At 41.9% G+C, this 25772-nt stretch overlaps 1 protein-coding gene across 17 annotated transcripts in view; it reads right to left on the reverse strand.

The window, feature by feature from the left end:
* Positions 1-25772, reverse strand: part of GLDN (gliomedin) — a 104616-nt gene that overhangs the window by 57127 nt on the left and 21717 nt on the right. For 15 of the 17 annotated variants that reach the window (XM_081508258.1, XM_081508256.1, XM_081508255.1 and 12 more), the window contains one exon: positions 19954-20082. Coding sequence is in view for 2 of the 17 variants with exons in the window: in XM_081508247.1 (XP_081364373.1) it covers positions 1188-1550 (363 nt within the window). In the remaining 15 variants the exon portion in view is untranslated. Of the gene's footprint in view, positions 1-1187; positions 1824-19953; positions 20083-25772 lie in introns of those variants that run through there. The other 2 variants (XM_081508247.1, XM_081508248.1) reach the window with 2 other exon arrangements.

Here is a 25772-nt window from a genome sequence, read left to right on the forward strand (position 1 = left end):
TAAAATATACATCACAGCTGTAATGGATAATGAAATAGAATTGAAACTACAATGTGATCCAAGTGTAATTGTTAGATAATTACTGAGCTAATATCAGCAAAAACAAATGAAGCTGAAACTGGAAGAAAGATTTTTGAGGCTTTACTTTAATGACTTTTTTAAGAGCAGTGTTTCTGAAATCTTTTTTGAGGAGCACAGTGGCCTTTGAAAATCTAATGAAAAGCTCTGGATTCTCCCTAGATGCATGAGCCTGTGAAGAGCTCACTCTGACATTTTCTGAGGTTCCATAGACTTCTTGGGAGCTTCCCAGGTGGCGCTAGTGGTAAAGAACCCTCGTGCCAATTGCAGGAGGTGTAAGAGAGGTGGGTTTGATCCCTGGGTCGGGAAGAACACCTGGAGAAGGAAATGGCAACACCCTCCGGTATTCTTGCCTGGAAAACCCCATGGACAGAGGAACCTGGTGGGCTATAGTCGATAGGGTCGCAAAGAGTCAGACACCACTGAGCGACTGAACTGAACTGAGAGACTTCTTGGAGCCCACATGATAAACCCCAGCTTTGACACTGCGTTTTAACAAAGTTGCTCTATGTTGATTTCCATTGTTGGGAACCACTTGGTACCCAAGAGTAAGTTTCCCCTCAAAAAGGTCCCTGGGGTTGATAAAATTAGGGCTGTTTTCTATTAGGTTGGCAGTCTTGGGTGGGATGAGCCGAGGCCAGGTGAAAAGCCAGACCAATAGACGATGTCAGAGAAAGAATCACTTTACAGAAGTCTGAGCTCTTCCAGAAATGTTACGTCTGTGCTCTCAGGGGGGTGCCCTACAAATTTCACCGGCAGAGCTCGGCCACTTGGCTTCTGTCACACCAGAAGGTGAAAACCTGTGTTCAAAGTTAGGAAATAGGCTCTTGAGAACATTGCCTACCCCTCATTTGTCTGCAGTCCGAACGACGTCAGATGTGGAAGACTTACCCCTTCACCCCTCCCCCGTTTAACAGATGAGGAAACTGACCCCGAGATGGGCTAAGGTGCTCGCCAAGGTGACTTCCCCAGAGGGTTCACACCCAGGACTTCTCCCCAAGGCACGGTGCCATCTGGCCAGGGGAGGAGAGGATGTCTGAGGCTCTCTCCCCACATTGTCCGCCGCCCACCCCGGCGGGGGCGTCAAAGGGAGCTGAGACCCCGCCTACCGGCACCATGGAGTAGGTCATCATCATCAGCATGTCGTGGCTCTCGGCACGGATGTGCTGCGCAGGCTCCCCGCCGTGGCTGCGCTTGTTGCGCGCGGCGCTCGCGGGGTCTGGGGGTGACGCGGGCGCCCGGCGAGGCGCTCGACTCAGCTCTGCCAGGAAGGCGCGCAGGGCGCTGTCCTCGCGCTGCTCCCGTCCCCGCTGCGCCTCCAGCGCCCGGAGCGCCGCGCTCATCCCGCGCCACTGGCACAGCGCGAACACCGTGCCCGCAGCATTGAGCGCCGAAAGCAGCGCCACCGCGGCCAGGGCGCCGCGCAGCCCCCAGCCCGTGCCCCCGCGGCCTCGCTCCGCGCCTCCAGCCATGCTCTGCGCGCCTCGGGCCGGGTCCGACAAGGCTCTGCCGCCTCTCACCCCGGCAGTCTTTATACGCCTCGGGCAAGCCGTGGGCTGGTGGCAGCGCCGTGAGTCACGCTGGCCTTTGGCCCTGCTGGCGGGGCGGGCTGGGGACAGTAGTAGCGGGGCTCGAGCAGCCCGGAGGGACAGGCCGGCGGAGAGGGGAGAGGAGCGAGTGGAGACAGTCTGCGGAGGAGGGCAGGCTCACACTCCTGGTGCCCGGCCAAGCAAACTAGCAAACCCGCCTCTCCTTCCTTCTCCCCTACTGCCCTGCCCGTGGGCATTGCCGTGGCCCAGACGGGCAAAACGAGGGTCAGACTGAGGGGGAGAGCAGGAATTCTTATGGTCTGAGAAGTCGCTGGACTCCACCCCCCCCCCCCACACTGCCCTCTCTGGAGAAAAAGATCAGCATGCCCAGATGCCAAGGCATGTGCCCACTGCCCCTGGGCAGTCTGCTGCTGGGCTGAGTCCCAGGCCGCCTGTCATTCCTCCCCAGGGTCACAAGGCCTCATGTGGCCACTGAAGACCCTACTCCGTCTTTCCTGGGAGGAGAATGGATAGAGACAGGGAAACAGCTGGCATTGGAGGGTTCAAAAAGCCATCCATCAGAAGGAGAAAAGCCCAGCCCTGCATGACAAGCAGGGGTCATCTGTGAAGGGAGATTTTCAGCATGTGACAGGCCAAGAACTCTCCCATGCGATCCATATCTGGGAGGTAGCAGGGGGATGAGAAAAAAACTCCAGAGTGGAAACCGGGAGAAAAAAAAATAGTACTCCTGGTTCTAACCTTATTCTGCTGCTACCCAGCTGGAGGGCTTTGTCCCAAGACCACTCTGGTCTGATTCTGAGGTGCTCTCTGGCTGAAGGTTTGGGATGGTGGCCAGGCCCCTACTGGACCTTACCTTGCTTAGTCTGTATTACTTGAGGGGGCAGTTGCCTCATACCTCCTGGCTACCCCTTCACAGCTCCCTCCAATTCCTGTTAGCTCACATGTTTGTTGTGCCTCAAAGGCCATTAACCACCCCTGCCCCTGGCCCCCAAGGCAGAGTCACTTCTCAGTCTCTCCTGGACCTCTTCACTCCCCATTTTTCTCAGCTTCCTCTAGAATGACTGCCTCCCTGGGGCCCCAGGGCCTGCAGAAGTCCCTGGTGGTGTGAGAAGCCACACCTTAAAGCCAAGATTGCTGTTTCTACAGCCCATTATCTCAGAGAAGGAGCTGGCTCCCTGCCATTGAGCCAGCTGGAGCTGTCAAGGTTCTGTGTCAAGGTCTGGATTCCTTAGTTTTAATCGAGGCTGACCAGCTTGCGTATTCTTAAAAGAACATCCAGGATGAGGAATCAGGAGAGCATGAAGGACCAAGTGCTTCATGAACGACCTCAACTACGGGGACATGGGGTCTGGTAGGGGATGGAAGTGATACAGACAGTGTCCCAATCCCAGCATACTATGACCTATTGGAAGAATTGCCATGTACACTCATCTCTTTTCATTTAGGCTTAGGATGCCAATTGTCAGGCTTACGACCAATAGGGAGAAGTCACAGAGAGGCAGATTAGAGGTCAGCCCCAGTAACATCTCCATTTAATTCACTAAAAGCTTACTGAGTACCTACTGTATTTCAGGCACAGTAATGGGTGCTGAGTACAGAAATGAACAAGAAGCAGAGGAAGCAGAGGAAGCAGTTGGAGTCTCATGGAGCATCCTGAGCTTCCTTTTATCCCAGCGTTCATACAGTTACTGTTGCCTGACTATCTGTCACCAATGCCCACCATTAACAACAGTGTACAGCTTCTGAAATCAGGGGCCACATCTTGTTTAACCCTGTCTCCTCCCAACACCTGACACAGTCCCTGGCTTAAAATGGGCATTCAGCAGTTACCTGTTGAATGAGCAAATTAACAAATGAATGAACAAAAGGCTATATGGTGAGGGCATGACTATGTTAAATGATGTGTGTGTAGTGATGGTAGAGTTTAAGCATGAAACTGCTTATGCCACAGAACATGCCCCCCTGTCCTTGGCAGGCTGCCTGTCTAATGGTCATGAGAGTGAACATAGCCTGACACACACATCCCCATCCCTTCTGGTTCAGAGCCCACAGCCTGTAGAAGGAGTTCCCCTTGGAACAAGCCTGGCTTTATCTGACAACCTCAGACAAAGTTGCTGCCCCTCTTGGGATATAGGACTCCAGACACTCGGCATGGACACTGGGCTGGATGGTTAGAGTACCTGAGATATTGTATTGAGAGGCTAAGAAGTGGGCAAGAAGAAGGCAAAGGAAAAGCCAGATTTCCCAGATTCTTCCACCTGATTCTTCTTCCCATTCCCTCTCCAAGTCTTTCTGTGAAAGAATACACTATTTTACAAGAAAGGAGAAGGCTGGGGCATGTTACTGTGGCCTACGAGGCAGATCTCTTCACTCATCCTCACCCCAGATGAACTGTATCCAAGCAGCTGACTTTGCTCTGTTCTCTTTCCCTGTTCTCCTCTCTCCTCCCTGCACCCTGTACACTGCACATCACCTTTCTCCTTCTCTATCTCAGGGTTGCCCCTGTTTAAGATCTAGCTCAGAGCCTCCTTCCTTGTCAGGCCTTGCCATCCATGCCCACCTCAAGCTTTCCCACTCCCTGAATTCTGCAAGTCTCAGGTACTCAGAGGTTCTGAGCAAGGGCTTTGGAATCAGATGGACCTGAGCCTGAAACTGGTTTTTATGTGACTTTGGGTACCTTACTCAGCTCATCTCAGGAGACTGTAATTGTACATATCTCATGGGGTGGTGAAGATTTAATGAGAAAATGCATGTAAAGCACTGGCATAGAGTTAATATTCGATGGACTTTAGTGTGGTTGGCTATGGGCTGTCTGAACTTGCTGACACCCATATACTGTGCCTTGTGCTACTGACCAATTTCTTAGTTCTTCTGGATCTTAGTTATTTAGTTGGGTTATACTGCGCTTAAGGAAGGGAACTCTCTTCACTGTGTCTGTCACAGCAGGGACTTATAAGTAGGAATATTTGATTAATTGATTGTCAGTGTTTTTTTTTCAGGAACAGAACTTTGAGTGGCTGGTGAACTTGGCCTCTTGTCTGAATACAGTGACTTTGAGATTGGTTATAGGCGGCCCTTCAATCTTTGGCTTCTTAAGTCTCCTGAGACTTTTGAGAGGCAGGTATGTCTATGTAGACTGCCCTGCCTAGTATTCTCTGGATGAGCTGGTAGATTCTACTTATTATTAAAAAATAAAGTTAGCTATTAATCTGGCCTGTTTTGGTGACATAGGAGGTTCAAGGTACAATGGGGACTTGGGGAGATATCAGATTCCTTTTCTGGAGACCAGAGGAGCCAAGAACATCATGTGCTGTCTTTACAATGATAAGTAGTTTTTCCATTAAAAGGCAGATGCTTCATTTTCAAAGGTTAAATAGAATGATCTTAAAAAATGATTCCAGGTTAGCTTTAGGGCTCTGGAGAATAAAATCCAGTTCAAGAATATACTCCAACTTTAATTCCAGAGCATTTTCTCCTGATGGTGAAGTGAATAGATTTCATTTACTTTAAGGCCTGGCACTTGGGTATTTTGGTCCAAAGGTTGGCAGCTATGTTGTGACTTCTGATGGTGCTTTGCTGCCTCCTCAGTTTTACTCTTCCTCTTTACCACCAGTTAGGGAGAAAGTCTCTCTGATTTTTGTCAGCATGTACATCTATCTCCCACCCAACTGCCTCTGCTTTTAACTCCCTATTTCTACATTTTAACCCCAAGAAACTTCAAGTCACCCAACCAGAGTGAGAAATTCTCTCATTTTCCTTGTTTGTTCACTCATTCATTCATTCAACATTTGTTTACCCACTTATTCGACAAATTGAGTGCCTACTTTCTGGCAGGAACTGTGCCGGGATCTAGGAATAAGATGGAGAGCAAACTGGGACACTGTTCCTGCCTTCCTGCAACCTACAGTCTAAGTGGGGAGATAATTAACCAAATAAATCTCACAGATGTGAGGGTATAATTCCAAATGAGATATTGAGACAGAGGCCCTAAAAAAACTGAGTGTGATTCTGTGAGACTGTATCACTGAGGAACCCATCCTACATGTGGAGTACGGGGCCAGGGAAGGCTTCCCAGAGAACTGATGATGGTTGAGTTGGAAACTAAAGGTGAGTCGTCATTAATAGGTGACAGTTTGGGTGGGAGATTTGCAGGCAGAGGGGATAACATGTGTGAGGCCCTAAGGAACCATAAGAAGGCCAATGTGGCTGCAGCATGGAAAACCCTGAAACAAGGAAGGGAGAGCATGCAATGAGGCTGGAGAAAGAGTTAGGGGCCAGTCTCTGTGGGTGAGATCTCATAAGACTGGGGTCTTTACTGTAAGAGGAGTAGGAAGCCAGTGAGGAGTCTTAAATGTGTGTGTTGGGGTGGGGGGAGGTTGGTTTGGTGGACCACAGATGACAGATTTTCATTTTCAGAGATTACCTTTTATTGTAGGATTTGCAGTGGCTCCTGTCACTACCGAAACTATGTGTAATCTCTAACCCCCACCAGACTAAATCTCAGCCTTTAAACCTGTTTTTCCGAATGAAATAAGAAAACATTGAGTTCCAGAAAATGCCACTTTTTCTTTCACTGCACATGTAAAGGTAATTGAAACATAAAACTTTGACTAACATTTAGATGATTTGGCTAACCTTGATATTAACTGAGTTTTTTGTATAATACCTAATAACATTTGCATTTTCTGAGAAGTCGGCCTTTGGTGCCTTAGGCTGAGACCACCAAATAATTTTATGCCTAGGACTGAGATGATGAGAGAGATGCCCTGAATAAAGCTGGATGATACTGTGTCCCTTATAAGGTTTTGGTCTAAGGTGATCAGGTAGCAGATTTCCACCTATCATAGTTATAGTTTCTTAGACCTCTGGGTAACACAATCATTGTTAGACTGGAGCTGTCCGAGGTTGTACAGTAGTGTTATTTCAGATTTCCCCTCTACCTTTCCTGTGCTTTCTTTGTTCCCTTTGTTTGCAGTAAACATACCCCTCCCCTAATCCCATCCTGCCCTTTTAGTGCATGGTGGCCAATTGTCACAGATTGGGTACCTGGAGTAGATGCTGAGATGGAATTTGGGGTACAAGATATTCTTTAGGGATCAGTACCTATGAAGGAAAGAGAGGAAGCAGAACTGAGCAGAAGGAGAAGTCCAGTTCAGTGTAGTCCTACCAAGCTTTAGCCAGACCAACTGGGAGGCTCTGAATTGAGTATTGCCCATCAGTATCCTGTGTCAGGCCAGAATGACTGGGCTTTCTCCTTCGTCTCTCTGGGTCACAGGGCAGATGTGGGCTGTACTGGGGAGGGTGTGGCCTTGGGCCAGGCAGCTCTTGAAGCTGAGGCACACCTCTCCAACTCCTTGCAGCAAGTCCTTCCTTGAAGGGGGACGTGGGCACATCTCCATGTCCACATCTCCACCTGATTGGTGACAGACAGGGCCCCAGACTCCAACATTAGTAGAATCTAAATTGTAACCTTGTTACACTGTAAAGAGAAGCTTTCTTTTTCAACTGGAGTTATGGTCTTTGAGTAAATAAAAGAAGTGACTGTTTTCAGAAACTGAAGGAAAAATATGAAGAGGAGCTCTGAGTGGTTTTGAAATGGCTAAATCCATGGAAGTAAGTTAATACTGCAAAGCCCCACTTAAGAAACTTGAACCACTGTTTTCGAAAGAATAAAACAAAGCTTTATATGTGTAGAGCAGTTCAGTTTTCAAAGTACTTTCTCATGTCATTTGAGCCCTATAATAAGCCTGTGAAGTTTGCAAGGTAAGTCTTACAACCATTACCATCCATTTCACAGATGGAAAAGCAAGGCTCAGGTTGGGTAAGCAATTTGCCCAAACATCATCCTGTTGTAACCTCACCAACATCTATCCATGTCCTCTTCATTGAAAGTGGGAAATGTTTGGGCCCAAATCTTGGCCAGTCAGGAATGCTCAAGATGATGGGCAGGAAGTAGGGAAAATAGGACAGGGAAAGGATTCAATTTGATGAAATGGAAAAGGGCTTAGAGCGGCACTTGGCTCCAAGGCTTAAAAACAAAGGCGGGGTAAGCACTCACTGCTAGAATGCGTGAGCTTCGCAAGGGAGAGGAAACCAGCCCTAGATCTGGCATTTTATGGTGGGTTCACAGAGAGCAATGATGTCAGAATATGATCTCCTGGAGACTAGGTAGTGGAACCATCATCTCTGCATCTCAGAGATGAATAATAAACCTGAAAGAAAGGTGAACTAGGAGACTAAGAGCCCAGGACCTTTTCTTCTTGGGGTCAAAAGGCAGAGTGACAAGCAAGATTATATATGCCTCATCTCTCCAGCGGCTAAGTGGGAGGGACCAAAGGGATTCCTGCCAATATCAAGACTGGTGAAGATGGCACTCCATCTACAGAGCCAGGGGACTGAAACCAGGCATTGGAGGACTGCCACCAGCCAGGGGGAGTGCAGGTCAGACTACAGATCCTGACTTCGATGGCTTTCTTTTTTTAAGAGATGTGCACAGCTGTGATATTGGGCTATGTCTCTCCTGTCTTTCCCTCTCTCTCTCATTCTTTTTTCCCCCCACTATCTTACACAACAATTAGGAATGAATTACTCTTGTGTATCATTTTACCTTCTTTCTTTTTAAAACATTTATTGTGGTAAAAACACTTAACATGAGCTCTACCTGCTTTACAAATTTTAAGTGTGTGACACAGTACTGTTGACTGTAGGTACAATGTTGTACAGCAGTTCTCTAGGATATAGTCTTTGTGCTTAACTAAAATATTATATTCTTTGATTAGAAACTCTCCATTTCCTCCCTCCTCAGTCTCTGGCAACCACCATTCCACTCTTTGATTCTATGAACTTGACTATCCTAGATACCTCACATAAATGCAATCACACAGTATTTGTCTTTCATGACTGTTGTTTTTCATAATGACTTTTTAGTATAATGTCCTCAAGGCTCATCTATGCTGTCTCATATTGCAGAGTTTCTTTCTTTTTTAAGGCTGTGTAAATGTTCCATTGGGCTTCCCTGGTGGCTCAGACAGTAAAGAATCCGCCTGCAATGCGGGAGACCTGGGTTCGATCCCTAGGCTGGGAAGATCCCCTGGAGGAGGGCATGGCAACCCACTCCAGTATTCTTGCCTGGAGAATCCCCGTGGACAGAGGAGCCTGGTGGGCTACAGTCCATGGAGTCGCAAAGAGTTGGGCACAACCGAGCAACACACGACTGAGTGACTAAGCACACAAACAGATGTTCCATTGAATGTATATACCACATATTTGTAATACATTCATCTGTTGATGGACATTTATGGCTTCCACATTTTGGCTATTGTGAATAGTGCTATAATGAACATGGAAGTGCAGAAATTTCATTGAGATCCTGATTTCAATTATTTTAGATGAATACCCCAAAGTGGGATTGCTGGATCACGTGGTAGTTTTAACTTTTTGAGGAAACTTCATACTGTTTCCCATAGCAGCTGCACTATTTTATAGTCCTACCAACAGTGTACAAAGGTTTCAATTTCTCTACATCCTCACCAACACTGTTGACTTTTGCTTTTTTGATGATAGCCAGTGTGAAATGATATCTCATTATGATTTAGATTTGCATTTTTATAATGATTAGTGACATTAAGCAGTTTTTCATGTACCTGATGGCCATATACAACAAATGTTGGCATATGTATATATTCTTTGCAGAAATGTCTATTCAAGCAGTTAGCCCATTTCTTTAATCAGGTTATTAATAGTTTTTGTGCTATTGAATTGTCGGAGTTCATTATATATTTTGGAGATTAACCTCTTATCAGATATATGGTTTGCAAATATTTTTTACCACTCCCTATGTCATCTTTTTACTCTGTTGATTGTTTCTCTTGCTGTGCAGAAGCTATTTAGTGGGATGGGAGTTGGTGATGGTCAGGGAAGCCTGGCATGTTGCAGTTCATGGGGTCGCAAAGAGTCGGACACGACTGAGCGACTGAACTGAACTGAACTGAGTCTCACTTATCTATTTTTGCCTATGCTTTTTATGTTAGATCCATGAAACCATTACCAAGACCAATGTCATGAAGGATTTCTACTATATTGCCTTCTAGAAATTATAGAATTTCAGGTCTTACACTTAAGTCTCTAATCCATTTTGAGTTAATTTTTGTGTATGAGGGTCCAATTTCATTTTTTTTAATATTTATATCCAGTTTTCTCAACACCATTTGTTGAAGAGATTATCCTTTCCCCTTTATGTATTCTTAGCATCCTTGTCAAAGATCAGTTGATTATACATCCATGAATTTATTTCTGGGTTCCCTATTCTGGTTCATTTGTCTATATTTCTGTCTTTATGCCAGTACCATACTGTTTTGTGGGAGAAGGAAATGGCAACCCACTCCAGTATTCTTGCCTGGAGAATCCCAGGGACAGATGAGCCTGGTGGGCTGCCGTCTATAGGGTCGCACAGAGTCGGACATGACTGGAGCGACTTAGCAGCAGCAGCAGCATACTGTTTTGATTACTACAGTTTTGAAATATGTGTTGAAATCAGGAAGTGTGATGCCTCCAGCTATGTTGTTCTTTCTCAAGATTGATTTGGCTATTCATGGTCTTTTGTTGGTTCACGTGAATTTTAAAATTGCTTATCCTATTTCTGAAGGAAAAAAAAAAAAGTTGCCACTGAGATTTTGATAGGGATTGCATTGAATCTGTAGATAACTTTGGGTAGCATGGACATTTTAACAATATTAAGTTTTGTTATCCATGACCACCAACTGTCTTCCCATTTGTGCATATTTTCTTTGGTTTTTCTTTTTTGTCAGTTTTGTAGTTTTAAGTATGTAAGCCTTTTACTTCCTTAGTTAAAAGACTTTTAACTTTTGGGTGCTGTGGTAAAGGAATTGTTTTCCTAATTTCTTTTGCAAATAGTTTGTTGTTAGTGTATAGAAATACAACTGATTTTGGTATTTTACAACTTCACTGAATTTGTTTATTCTAACAGTTTTTTTTATGGAGTTTATAGGGTTTTCTATTTATAAAATCATGTTGTCTGCAGACAAGGACAAATTTACTTCTTTCCTTCCAATTTGGATGCCTTCTGTTCCTTCTTACCTATTTGCTTTGGCTAGAACTTCCAGTATTGTACTAGGTTGTCCAAAAGTGGTGAACGTAGGCATCCTTACTTTGTTCCTGATCTTGGAAGGAAAGCTTTAGTTCTTCAATATTGAGTATGTTGTTAGCTGTGGGCTTCTCATTTATGGCCTTTTTTATACTGAAGTACCTTTATGCTATTCCTAATTTGCTGAGAAGTTTTCATCATGAAAGAATGTTGAATCTGTCAAATGTTTTTCTGTATCTATTGCAATAATCATGTGATTTTTATCCTTTATTCTGTTAATGTGGTGGCTCACATTAATTGATTTTCATCTGTTGAAAGATTGTTGCAACCCAGAGATAAATTCCATTTGGTTATGGTGTATGATAATCTTAATGCACTGTTGAATTAAATTTGTTATTAACAGTAAGGATTTTTGCATCTATATTTATCAGGGATGTCAGCCTGCAATTTTTTTGTATTTTGTGGTGTCTTAGTCTGACTTTTGGTATCAGGGTAGTCTCATAAAATGAATATGGAGTTTCTCTCCCCCACCTTTAAATCTTTTGGAAGACTTTGAACAGGACTGGCACCAATACTACTTTAAATGTTTGGTAGAATTCACCAATGAAGCCATCTAGTCCTAGGCTTTTCTTTGTTGTAAGGTTTTTGATTACTGATTCAATCTCTATATGAGTTACAGGTCTGCTCATATTTTCTATATATTCATAATTCAGTCTTGGTAGATTGTATGTTTCTAGAAACTTATCAGTTTCTTCTAGGTCATCCAGTTTGTTGGTGTATGATTATGCATAGCAGTCTCTTTTAATCCTTTTATTTCTGTGGCATGGGTGGTTCTGTCCCCTCTTTCATTACTGATTTTATTTGAGTCTTCTTTTTTTCTTAGTCTAGCTAAGGGCTTACCAATTTTGTTTATCTTTCCAAAGAACTAATTCTTAGTTTCATTATTTTCTATTAATTTTTTATACTCTATTTCTGCTCTAATCTTTATTATTTCCATTTTTTTGTTAACTCTGACCTTAGTTCTTTATTTTTCTTAAGCTGTGGAGTTAGGGTGTTTAATATCTTTCTTCATTTGTAGTGTATTTATCTTAATAAAATGTCCTTTTAGTATTGTTTTTGCTACGTCTTATATGTTTCAGTATTTTGTATTTATTTGTCTTGAGGTATTTTTCTAATTTTTTTTTTTTGACCTCTTCTTTGAGCTTATTATTGCTTAACAGTGTGTTGTTTAGTTTCCACACACTTGTGAATTTTCCAGGTTTCTTTCTGGTGCTGATTTCTAGTTTCATTCTATTATGGTCAGAAAAGGTAACAATCTTCTTAAATTTATTAAGGCTTGTTTTGTGACCTAATATGGATCAGTCCCGGAGAAAGTTCAATGGATAATTGAGAAGAATGTGTTCTGCTATTGGCTAGAATAGTCTGTGTATATCTGTTAGGTTCATTTGGTCTATAGTGTTGTTCAAGTCCTATGTCTTCTTATCAATCTTCTGTCTAAATGTTCTATCCATTATTGAAAGTGGAGTATTGACATGTTCTATTTTTTATTGTTCTCTATTTTCCCTTCAATTGTTGTAAACATTCTGTTGATGTTTACTTATATGGTGACGTGCTCTGATGTTGAGTATGCGTTTATGTATATGTGTATGTATGTATATGTGTGATATCTATCTATCTTCCCAGCAGAGTGACACTTTCATGTAATATACTTCTTTATCTCTTGTAACAGTTTTTGCCTTCAAGTTTATTGTGTCTGATATAAGATTAGCCACTTCTGCTCTCTTTTGTTTACCACTTATATGGAATATCTTTTTCTATCTCTTGTTTTTCAGCTTATGTGTGTCCTTAAATCTAAATCGAGTGTCTTACAGACAACAGGTATTTGGGTGCTGTTTTCTTATCTGTCTAGCCACTCTATGTCTTTTCATTGAGGAATTTAATCCATTTACATTTAAAGTAATTATTTATAGGGAAGGATTTCCTATGGCCATTTTCTTGTTTCCTGATAGTCTTGTAATTCTTTTGCTTGTCTTTTCCTCTCTTACTGTCTTACTTTATATTTTGTTGATTTTTTTTTGCATTGATGTGTCTTGATTTTTCTTTTGTGTAACTTTAGGTATTTTGTCTCTATGGTTACTTTGAGGCTTACATAAAATATCTCATAGCTATCAGAGTCTATTTTAAGCTAATAATTTAAATTCAATCAGATACAAAAGCTCCACCCTATAACTTCCCCTGATCCCTCCTTATGTTACTATTGTCACAATTTACATCTGTTCATGTTATGTATCTTTTAACATATTTTAAAATTATAGTTATTTTAGTACTTTTGTTTCTTAATGTATACACTAGAATTAAAAATTATTTACCTACCGCCATTACAGGAATACAAAAATCAGAATTTGTGTATGTATTTACCTTTACCAAGGTTTTCATATTTCTTATACTATTGTGTTGTTGTTTAGTACACTTTTATTTTAATTTGAAGAACTCCCTTTAGCATTTCTTGTACGGAGAGTCTAGTGGTGATGAACTCCTTCAGCTTTTGTTTGTCTAGAAATTCTTTACCTTTCCTTCATGTTTGAAGGATAGTTTTCCAGTTGTAGTATTCTTGGTTGGCAGTTTTTTTCCTTTGAGCACTTTGAATATATCATACCATTCTCTTCTGGCCGGCAAGGTTTCTGCTGGGAAATCACTGATTGTTTTTTGGTGGGTCCCTTCTATGTGACAAGTTGCTTTTCCTTTGCTGCTTTTAAAATTCTTTCTTTGTGTCTGAATTTTGACAATTTGATTAAGTCTCAACGTGGGGTGTTTTTGTCTTTTTAATTTGGTTCATCTTATTTAATGTTCTTTGGGCTTCGTGGGTCTAGATGTCTATTTCCTTCTCCATATTTGGTAAGTGTTCAGTCATTATTTCTCTGAATAGCTTTCTAGTCCATTCTCTCTTTTCTCTTTCTGGGATACTCACAATGCACCTATTGGTCTATTTTATGATGTCCCACAGGTCCCTAAAGTTTCTATATTCTCTCTCTTTTCCTTTTGCTTCCCTGACTGAATTGTTTTCAATGATTTGTCTTTCAGTTCATGGATCCTTTCTCTGTTTAATCAGTCAGTTGCTGAATTTCTCTAGAAAAATGCTCAATTTAGTTATTGTGTTCTTCAACTCCATGATTTCTGTTTGGTCTTTTACAATATTTTCTATCTTTTGGTAAAATTATAATTTTGTTCATGCATTGTTCTCTTGACCCCAGTGAATATCTTTATGACAGTTATTTTGAATTCTCTGTCATGTGGATCATATAATTCCATTTCATTAGGGTAGTCTTCTGGAGATTTATGTCTTTCCCTTGTTTAGCATATCTTTGCCTGATTTTTTTATTTTCTTCAACTTTCTGTGTTAGTGTCTGTGCTAGACACAGTAAACTGGCCCTGTATAGGAGGAGACATCCACCAATTAGCCTGGCCAGCAGTTCTGAGGGCCTCTCAGTCTTTCATGATAATCTAGTTCACTTCTGTTATTTGCAGTCTGCAGATGTCTAGAGTTACTGGACACTCTGTGCAACTTTTTTCTTTCCCAAAGAGAATCTGGAAACTAGGTTGTTTTTTTTTTTTTAACTGCTTACTCTATGCTGCAACATGAAAGTGTACTACGGTGACTGCCAGCTCAAATCTACGTCTTTGTTTTCACTAGCCCCCAGGTGGATAGATTTTGCCAGATTCCATCAACATTCCAAGACAAACAAGTTAGAAGCTAGTCCTGCAGGAAGCCCCCAGAAAAGTTGTGGTATTGGAAATCTGGGCCAACTCTTTCCCTTGCCAAGGAGAATCAGGCAGCTATGTTTTTTGTTTGCTCACTCTGTGCTACATAGAGAGGAGAAGCCATGGTATCTACCAGTCCACATGGCTGTCTCTGTTCTCCTCTGTGTGGTTAGACCATGCTGGACATGTCAGAGCTCCAAGACTGGCAAGAGAGAAGCCAGTTCTCTGAGTAGCCCCCTTAAAAAAAACTGTGGCACTGGACATATGGAACTGCTCTTTTCCTTCCTAGGAGAAACTTGTAGCTATGGTTTCTCTTCTTGGTCATATGGAACTGTACTGGTGTAGCAATTATTGCAAACGAGTGTTTTGACTTTCCTTACTAGCTTCAGCAAGTCTGGCTTAATGTTTGCCTAGGGTACATGAAATTTTCAGTTGGTTTCTGGGTTTCTCACTGAAGTAATTTGTCCACAAATCGTTGCTGAATTGGTGTGTTTGTAATAGGAAAGAGGGCCTAGGTCTCTCTACTGTAGTATCCATCTCAGATATCACTCTGAAATGATTTCTTGAATGGAATCATACTGTTTTCTTAAAGCTAAGCATGTGAGCACCTGATCTCTAGACTGCCCCTTCTTCTGTGATTATTAGAAGGCACCTGTATCTGGCACCAGTAGATATCCTGGCAAAGGGACCTGGCTGGGTGAGAGGGAAAGGAATCATATAGGTGCACTGAGTTTATCTTTGTTCCTGAGAGTAGGAAGTGAGAGAAAACTGGGGAATGAGAGTCTTCCTCCTGTGTCCTTGATAAGGGGACTAATACCCAACACTTGTGGGGCTGCTTCCTCTTAAGCTTCCCTAGCAGCTGGCACTGAGCCCAGGGATCAGACAGAAGGAAAGACTACCATAATACCTAAGGGGCCCAGCAATACTCTTAGAAGAGACTTACATGAAACCAAGCCAATACAGAACAATGATAACTTTAAAAATAAGATTAGGATGTAAAGATCGCAGTGAACACAAAAAGACTTTCTGAAACCAGAAGGAAAGCTCTGCAGACAAATTAAGTAGATAGAAAAGAGGTCCATGGGGTCACAAAGAGTTGGACAAACTGAGCGACTAACACTTTAAGTAATAGGAAGTAAAATTTCCAAGCTAAATTAAAGTCTGCTGATTGGAAGGTTTCAGTAAGTTGTGGGCAAGGCAAATGAGTCATAGCTTGGTAAATTCCTGAAGTCTGAGAATAAAAAGAAAAGCTTGTTCTCTTCCAGAAAGAAAGTACAAGTTACTTACAGAGGAAGAAGTATCATGAGGGCATCAAATTTCTTGTCTATGACACTTGAAGCAGAGAGGACTAGAGTGAATCGTGTGACGATTACCAGAAAAAAAATACTGCGTACTGAGAATCCTGTAGCAAGGTCTTACCCTCCTGTCAGAGCGATAGAAATATATTTGAGGATATGCAAGAATTCAATGGACATGTCACCCACATCTTTTATCAGAGAAAAAGATATTAAGAAAAGAGCTAATCAAACAATGAATGAATCCGTTTAAAGGCTTCAGGATGGAGGGAGGATAGAAAGGGAAAAAAAAACTGTTGAACAAGGATCTGTAAAATATATAATTAGTTACATTTGGATGGATAATAATAGTCCATTTAGGAATGTGTAATAGAATTGCACAAAATAGAAGAGACATATTTCAAGGGAAATGTTAATAATAGCCTGGAACTGAAAGTACTAAAGGAGAAAGAGCAGAAGTAAAAGTTTTCCACAGGTCTCATGCTGCTGTGTGAGAGTGGGAAGTGAAAGCATTCTAAAGATCTTATCCTGCAGAGGAAGAGAAATAGCAGGAGAATAGCGAATTTGGAGGAAATAGTTGGACACATCTTCACGTAATGGGTCTGCCTGTGAGTGACACAGAAGAGAAGGCAGCTGGTAGAATGGAAAGGTACAGCTCCCAAACTAAGAAGGAAAATAAAAGAAATGAATAGCAACTTGAGCTAATTAATACAAAGGAAATAGGGGGAGGGATGAAATAAGTAATGAATATTAAGTGAAATAAAAGAAATAAGTCACCGATGACTTGTTTGCTAAACACAACATATACTTTTCTGCCTCAGTGTCAGTCTTGCTCAACCTCTCTGCAACATTTGGCCACTCCCTCCCTCCTTCTTGTCGCTCCTTCCTCCCCTGGTTTCCATGATATCACTTTATTCTAGTTTTCCTTCTATTTCTCTGAGCATTCTTTCTCAGCCTCCTTCAACTACTCTTCAATTTCTTTTCACCTCAATGGCCAGTATACTTTTGGATTTTGCCTTGTGTGCGTGCTTAGTCACTCAGTCTTGTCCAACTCTTTGCAACCCCATTGGACTAACCCCATTGGACTCTAGCCCACCAGGCTCCTCTGTCCATGGAATTTTTCAGGCAAGAACACTGGGACAGGTTGCTATTTCCTACTCCAGGGGATATTCCTGACCCAGGGATCAAACCCATGTCTCCTGCATTGCAGGCAGATTCTTTACCTGCTAAGCCATCGGGAAAGCCTGGGTTTTGCCTTACATCCTCTCTATAGACTCCGACTCTCTTGGTGACTTCATCTACTTCAAAGCTTTTGATCACCACCTACCATGGAAGACTTTCAAACTCTGTCTATAGCCTATGCTTCTCTTTCGAGCTCTAGACCCACAAAGTCAACTACCAATGGGCTCTACCTGGAGGCCCATGGGGACTTCAAACTCACACCCAAACTTTCCCCAAGTCTCCTGCTGCTTTATTCTCTTCAGTTAAGTTCAGTTCAGTTGCTCAGTCGTGTCCGACTCTTTGAGACCCCATGGACCGCAGCACGCCAGGCCTCCCTGTCCATCACCAACTCCCAGAGTTTACCCAAACTTATGTCCATTGATGCCATCCAACCATCTCATCCTCTGTCATCCCCTTCTCCTCCTGCCTTCAATATTTCCCAGCATCAGGGTCTTTTCAAATGAGTCAGCTCTTCACGTCAGGTGGCCGAAATATTGGAGTTTCAGCTTCAACATCAGTCCTTCCAGTGAACACTCAGGACTGATCTCCTTTAGGATGAACTGGTTGGATCTCCTTGCAGTTCAAGGGACTCTCAAGAGTCCTCTCCAACACCGCAGTTCAAATCCATCAATTCTTTGGCGCTCAGCTTTCTTTCTAGTCCAACTCTCACATCCATACATGACCACTGGAAAAACCATAGCCTTGACTAGATAGACCTTTGTTGGCAAAGTAATGTCTCTGCTTTTTAATATGCTATCTAGGTTGGTCATAACTTTCCTTCCAAGGAATAAGTGTCTTTTAATTCCATGGCTGCAATCACCATCTGCAGTGATTTTGGAGCCCCCAAAAATAAAGTCAGCCACTGTTTCCCTGTTTCCCCATCTATTTGCCATGAAGTGATGGGACCAGATGCCATGATCTTAGTTTTCTGAATGTTGAGCTTTAAGCCCACTTTATTCCCTTAAAATGAAACAAAAACCCTTATCAAGTTCATAGAAGGAAATACCATACCCTTTTACTTTTCATTACTTTATTAGTGATGGAAATATTTTGTTCATATTTTATTTATCAATTGTGTGTGTGTGTATGTACACACAAACCCTTTCCCCTCTTGATATTTCTTATACCCCTTCCTTCCTCCCTTATACCCCTCCCTTCCTCCCCTGTGCCTTAATTTGCCTCAGCCCGACTACTGCAACATTGTCCCTAATGCTTGTCCTGTTCCCAGTCTGCTAGCTTATGCACCTAAATTTGACTCTTCAGTCTCCGTCATATGTTTATTACACAAATCTGATCATGTAACTCGTTTGCTTAAAATATTTCAGCTGCTTCCTATTGCCTTCATAGTGAAAACCAAACTTGCTGACATGATTTACACAGGGACTTCTGTGACCTGCCCCCTGTCTGTTCTCTCTGGCCTGTTTCTTACCATCCCACACTGTGCCTTATATTCCTTCTTCCAGCTTCCGGGAGGTACCCGCTCCTTCCCTGACTTCTGCCACCGCAGCACTCATCTCTAGCCTGTTTTGTCCTTCTTCCCTTCTCTATCTGCCCCAACTTAAATTCATTCTTCAAAATTATGCTGAGTGAAATGAATCAGACAAAGACAAATACCATATGATAGCATTTATATGTGGAATCTAAAAAACAAATATAACAAAACAAACAGGCTCATAGATACAGAGAACAAACTAGTGGTTGCCAGAGGGGAGAGGAATGGGACGATGGGCAAAATAGGTAAAGAGGTACAAACTTACAGTAATAAACTAAGTCATGGGGGTATAATGTACAGCATAGGGAATATAGCCAATAATATTGTAATAACTTGTATGGTGATAGATGGTAACTAGACTCATAGTGTGGTCTTTTCACAATGTATAAAAATACTGAATCACTATGCTTTACACCTGAAACTGACAAAATGTTGTATGTCAACTATACTTTAATAAACAGAACATCTTACCTCTGGTATTCCCTCTGAGGAAATTTCCTCATCCTTGGGAGGGATAAATGCCCCAACTATATGCTTCCACTGTGATTGTGTTTACTTCTCCTGGTGTGCATCCCATCATTTTATAATTGCCTTTTTACCTGTCTATCTTCCTGTCAGGCAGTGAGCTTCTTACTGTAGGCCTACATCTTGTTCATCATTAAATTCTCAGAACTTAATGCAGGCCTGGCATGCAGGAGACATTCAACGCATTTTTGAATGAGTGAACAAATACTTGATAAAATGAAATACCCTTTCTACAGTTTCTTTCTGAAGCCTTCTTTCCTGACCACAAGATTCACTCACTAAAGGGGAACTAATCAGTTTCACATTGCCATTCCCTCTGCCCAGTGAGAGAGGGTGCTCCTTTGAGAAACTTTCTCCATCCCAGATGGTATTTGAAGGGGTTCTCTATATTTGCCTACCTTGTAAAATTCCTGTCTTTGGTCCTAGCCTTCTTGGCCTCCTGGGAAACACTACTAATACCTATGTCTTTCTGCAAAGGTCCTCTCTGTTTCACAGAACACTCTAAACCTAAGGGTCCAAGCAGATACTGAAAAAGGGCCCAAGCCCCTGGAGGCCAATCAGTTGTAAAAGCTACCTGTTGGCTGTCCCTCCCCTTCCTGTTTGCCATTGCCTGCTTCATGCTGAGTTTGGGGTGGGGTCCTGTGGCTGCAGCTGGAGCCTCCTGATACAGTGCTTCAGAGTATCTTAGGGTGGACCAAGGGCTACGATGGCGAGAGCCCAGCACCCTGGAAGGAGGCACCAGAAGGCAGGAGGCAGGCCAGGGCAAGGACATGGCTCAGACTTGTGTGGGAGTGTATTAGGGCTCTTCAGAGAAACAGAACCAATATAATGTGTATATAGATAAGTATAGATAATACATAGATGGTCTATATACACATACATCCACACACACACACACACACACAGATTTATTATAAGGAATTGACTCACATTATTTTGGAGGCTGACAGATTACTCAGGGTGTTGGAAAGCTGGAGAACCGGGAATCTGATGGTGTGGCTCCATTCTGAATGCCGGCAGGCTTGATAACCAGGAAGAGTCCTTGTTTCAGTTTGAGGCCTAAGGCAGGAAAAAGTCGTTTTCAGTTTGAAGACAGGCAGGAGGAATTCTCTTTTACCCAAGGGAGTCTCAACCTTTTTGCTCTATTCAGGACTTGAACAGACTGGATGAGGTCTCCCCAATTAGGAAAGGCAATCTGCTTTACTTAGCCGATTTAAATGGTAATCTCATCCAAAAATACACTCATAGAGAACTGTATGGAGGTTCCTTAAAAAACTAAACAAATAGAGCTACCATATGCCCCTGCTATCCCACTCCTGGGCACATATCCAGAGAAAAACATGACCCAAAAAGATACATGCACCCTAATGTTCATTATAGCACTGTTTACAATGGCCCAGACATGGAGACAACCTAAATGTCCGTCAACAGAGGAATGGATAAAGAAGATATGGTGTGTATGTATATATATATACATACATAATATAATGGAATATTACTCATCCATTAAAAAGAATGAAATAAGGTCAATTGCAGCAACATGGATGGACCTAGAGAGTGTCATACTGAGTGAAGTAAGTCAGACAGAAAAGGAGAAATACCATATGACATCCCTTAAATGTGGAATTTTAAAAAAAAGATACAAATGAACTTACTTACAAAACAGAAAGAGACTCACAGACTTAGAAAATGAACTCATGGTTTTTAGGGGGATGGGATAATTATGGATTTTGGGAAGATCATGTACACACTGCTATATTTAAAATGGATAACCCACAAAAACCTATCGCATAGCACATGGAACTCTGTTCAATGTTATGTGGCAGCCTGGATGAGAGACGAGTTTGGGGGAGAATGGATACAAGTATATGCATGACTGAGTCCCTTCACTGTTCACCTGAAACTACCACAACATTGTTAATTTTCTATACACCAATACAAAATGTTTTTGGTGTTAAAAGAAAATAAAATTTTTAAAATTAACTATACTTCAATTTAAAAAAATAACTAATGCTGAAGAAAGTTTATGTTTGTGTACCAACTCTGTGATAATTTGTTATAACTTCCTCCTCCCTGATACTAAATGATTTCAAGAGAAGTTAAAAAAAAAAGAAAGAAAAAACAACACAAAAATACACTCATAGAACCACCCAGAATATTTGGCCAATATTTGGGCACCCCATGACCCAGTCAAGTTGACACATAAAATTAAGCATCAAGAGGGCAATAGGGTAAGCAGAAAATCCCTAACTCTAGCTATTGGAAGACATCCCCTCCCCCACAATACACCCCTGCCCTCTAATTTAGACTTCCCAGAGAGAGTGGTTCCACCTCCTAAGAGGTATGTTTAGAATTTATGGAGGCATAGGGAGGCATTTGTCACAATGATGGGTCCCCACTTAGTGGACATGGGCAGAAATGTCAGATGTTCTGCCGCGGTCAGGACAGTCTACACGACGAGGGACTGTCTTACCTGACTTTCAAATATCTCACTGGATGTTCATGTCTGTGAAAATCTTATTCATAACTATCAAGGTTGAGCTTCCAGCTTCATTTTATACACAAATACAAAGGTGGGTTTTTGTTCTTTGTTTTTAGCTTTAACACACATTGAATTTCTCAGGAGTGCAAGGTTGAATGAAGGTGGTAAATTTTGTTCAGAACTTTACTGAGGGTTGTTAACCATTCTGGAAAATAATATTACAAATGGCAATACCAGTCACAGTAGTTGAGTGGCCCTTAAAACACACGTGAACCTGTGTGCATTCATACGTATTGAATCCATGGTCATTCTACACATAGATGCAGATATCCAACTCCTCATTAGGTTTTACAGTTGTAGCCATGTACACATTTTTTTTTCAGGTATTGACATACTTATTATTTTACTATAAATTGTTTTTCTTTGTTCCTTGAATATAGTGTGGTGAATGTATGATCCTATTTTTTTTGAAATTATGGATTTTAGAGGGTAAATTTTGTGTATAGGCAGATTGTTTTATCTCTGGCTTGGCTTTCATTTGAGTATGAGAAAGGGAGAGTTACAAATTATTTGTTATAAAAAGAGCCACTATTCCAGGTGATCCAGTGTCCTGAAGAAATGCTTCTGTACCCATCAGTCCCAAGCCTGGCCCCGAGGGGCCTGTACAGTGAGGATACTGGATCCTCATAGCCCAAAGTGAAAGATAAAGTTATCACTTTGGGCTAACTTCAGAAATTAACAAATCCCTAGGCAAGTGGCTGATGTGCCCTGCTCCTTAGTGTCATTGAGATATTACTTTGTTTAACCAAGGGATGGAAGGATCAACGGGCTTCCTACTTAGTTACTCCCAGGAGCTTATAGACTCTGCCTCCTCCATGAAGGCTGTCTAGATCAGTTCCACCTCAAGGAACCTCTCTCTTCCCTCCCTGATCTGCCTATACTTGCTCCATTTTAACTTCTTTTCATGGATTCATTTCATATCTCCTCAAATGAGTTGTAAATGCCTTGAGGAGAGAGGTTGATGTATCCTGTGTCCCAAGGTACTCATGAAAGAATATTGAATGAATGAACGGATGAGTGAATAAATAAGTGGATGTATCATGTGGAAGGAATATTGGATAGCTCTACTAATTTATTCCTAGCGTCTGTGGAAATAAAATAGAAGGGACTGTTTTGTGCTTTCTAACCAGCCAGCTCACCAGCTAAACCCCTAGTGGTGCCTTGGGCTTTAATCAGGAATTTAATTAGCCCTGGCACCTGATTCTGGAAGAAATGGAGAACAGCAATGAGCTCAAGCCAGAAAGAGCTTGAGTGTGACATATGGTGCCATGTATCACCTGCCAGCTTCCACGTAGGTTACTTTACTTCTAAATGTTAGAAGTGTTTATTCTTTTGAGATGCTAGATAACTAAGATCTGTTATTGACTGCCTGAAACCAAGAATCTGAGCCACGTCTGGCTGATTGGGAACACATGTACACCCATGGCAGATTCATGTCAATGTATGGCAAAACCAATACAATATTGTAAAGTGAAAAAATAAATAAATTAAAATAAAAAATAAATTAATTTTTAAAAAAAGGAGTGTATACAAAGTAGTTGGAGGTGTAGAGGGTGTAGGGAACCCAGTTCTAGATTTGGATTCAAGAGACTGACTTGATCTCTTTTTCACCAACTAGCTGTATGGCCACGGACAAGCCAGTTCATATTTCCAGGTTAAAAGTCTATGAGTCAGTGAAATGCAGTAAACTACTATTTGAAGGAATTTCACAGTGATGCATTGGCAGAGGTAGATGTGCCATGAAGGGAAAGACACTCAAGCTTTAAAGCCCCTCATTATACCGGATCTTCCCAAGGCCCTGTGCCTTTATGTTTGAATGCTGTCATATGTATATTGGTCCTTTCTTTAGGTACTTCCCATAACTTCAGACGGTTTTGATTAAAAAAATATGAAAGTTTAGATACCTGGGATTTATGAGTTTAATACTAAGCTTTAGCTGTGTTTTACATTTTATTGCAGTTCAGATTTATTCCCACAAGATTTTTTTTTTTTACTGTATGGTCCATGTCACGTTCCTATTAGTTTTGCTATTGTCTTATTCTTTGTTGTCCAGGAGTTCTGGACATTTGACTTAGTTACTGCAGATGTATTTTTAATTTCTTCATTTTCCTAGAAGAGCTTTGCCTCTGGCCTCTTGGAAACCATGGCTAGGAGATGTTAGGTAAATTATGGATTGAGCTGACTGCATTAAGTAAAATTGGTCCTTACTCTGTAGCAACCTGTTTTGGACACCTGCCTTAATCAAGTGGGAGAGACTAGGGAGACTCAGGAATTCTCCTAGTTACTTGTTGGGTAAGTATGAGATGAGCTCCATGGCTTAGCATCATACTGTGAGCACAAGAAGACAGAGCAGAAAAAGCAGATGGTGAAGGAGGTGAACATCTTTAGGCTGCAAGTTCTTACAAGCACCCACAGGACATCTCTCCTCAGCTTGCTTTTCAGGATCACGATAAGGACTTTGCAGTGCGCACCCACTCCAATCAAACTGGGCCAGTTTATCTGGGCTTAGGAGTTCTCCTAATTACTTCGTCTTTCTTGTTTACCGGTATTTTATTCCCTTTTGCGGGAAGCAGAGAAAGAACTGTTTTCTTTGTTTATTTTTCCTGGTCATTTTCACCAAAGATGAGGTTACATCTCCACTTCTGACTCACAATTTGTGTCAAAGACAAGACCCAGCATTTTGTTACAGTTTTACCTATAACCTTAGTTTTCCCAGTATAATTATTTCCTCCTCAGAATTATGACCCACAGAGATCCGTATGACTAACAGTAAAAACTCTGTATCAGAGGACAGCTGAAATGGGTTTACTCTGCCTGTCTGAAACTTGCATTACCCACTTATGCTTTTTCTCATTTAAATTTAATTTCCATATGTTTGTTTACTGTTGGATTTAAATCAGTGTTTAGTTTGTTTTAAAACAGCTTTGAATTTGCCTTTTATCTTTTTGGCTCACAATTACCTTTTAGCTTATATTATTTTCTGTTTCATTCTCAACCAGCCATGAGTGGATTAGGAGAACTGGATTCTCCCACAGCTCTGATCAGTGTGTGACTTTGTCACCCAGTTTGCATTACTTAATTTCATCAGACTGTGGCTTAATAAACATAATGGCGCCTCTCTTTACAATATTTGAGTGTCCTATGAATTGGCTTTTTAAGAAAAAATAATTTACTCGTTTCTGTCAGCATTTTTACAAATATTTTCAAGCTTATATGAGAGCACATTGTCATCATATAAGCCTAATGGTAATTAGGAATAGCTAGAATAATTGCCAGCGTAGTATTTATAAATATTGATTTTGGGAAACTATGAGAAATGTTTACATTTAAATAAGGAGAGTGTCCATTGTGTTGGGGGTTGGAGGGCTGTCCTTTGACTGAAAGAAGAGTGTGAGAATAGCCCCATTCCATGGGCTGCCTCATTTTAAAACAGCACCAAGAAGTGCTGCCCAGTCTTCAAGGGGGCTGAGAGATGCTATAAACAGTGCCAGAAGGGCCACATTCTTGTCTTGGTTAAAAAAAAAAAAGCACATCTCTGGTTTTATCCACAACACAGACCCTTCTACCCTGCATGCCAGTCTCCTTCAGCCAGAAACCCTGCCTGTGGTGAAATTCCGTGTTTTCTTGTGGGGGGAGGGATCCCTGCAGGGATTAGGAGGTGGGAAGGGGACAGAGCGTGATCCGCAGGCTGGAAGGGAAAGCGCTGGCTGGCATCTCTCCCTCCCCAGGGCTTCTGAGCAGCGGAGCTGTGGCAGAGCTGACTTGAGGAGGGGGCCGCTTCCAGACATGCAGGAGGAAGTGGTGAGGGGCACCGACCTGCAGTCTGTGCTGAGCTTTGCAGTTTGCAAGCGCTCTCACATGATTGAGTGGGCGTAGGTCAGAGGCTCCAGAGCTATTTTACAGTCATAAAAGTTGGATTTCAGAGTGGTTAGATAAATTTCCCAAGAGCACCCAATTTTTAAAGACAAGGTAGAGCCAAACCCAAAGCCAGAAATTTGGTGTTGGAAGCCTTCTGCGCCACAAAACATCTCCCTCTCTTGGTTCATCTTTGATGCCTCAAATTCAACTCTTCAAAATTGATTTCTGTGGGAATGTAGTGGCTTTTTTTCTCCTATGAGACATCCATATTTCCATTCTTGAGGAAACATTGAACCTGAGTGTGACTTAGTCAGAAGTCTCCTTCCCACTTGAGTACAGACCCTCTAGA

Source organism: Giraffa tippelskirchi, chromosome 7 (genome assembly GCF_054371585.1).
Source record: "Giraffa tippelskirchi isolate mGirTip1 chromosome 7, T2T-mGirTip1v1.2.pri, whole genome shotgun sequence".
Taxonomy (NCBI): domain Eukaryota; kingdom Metazoa; phylum Chordata; class Mammalia; order Artiodactyla; family Giraffidae; genus Giraffa; species Giraffa tippelskirchi.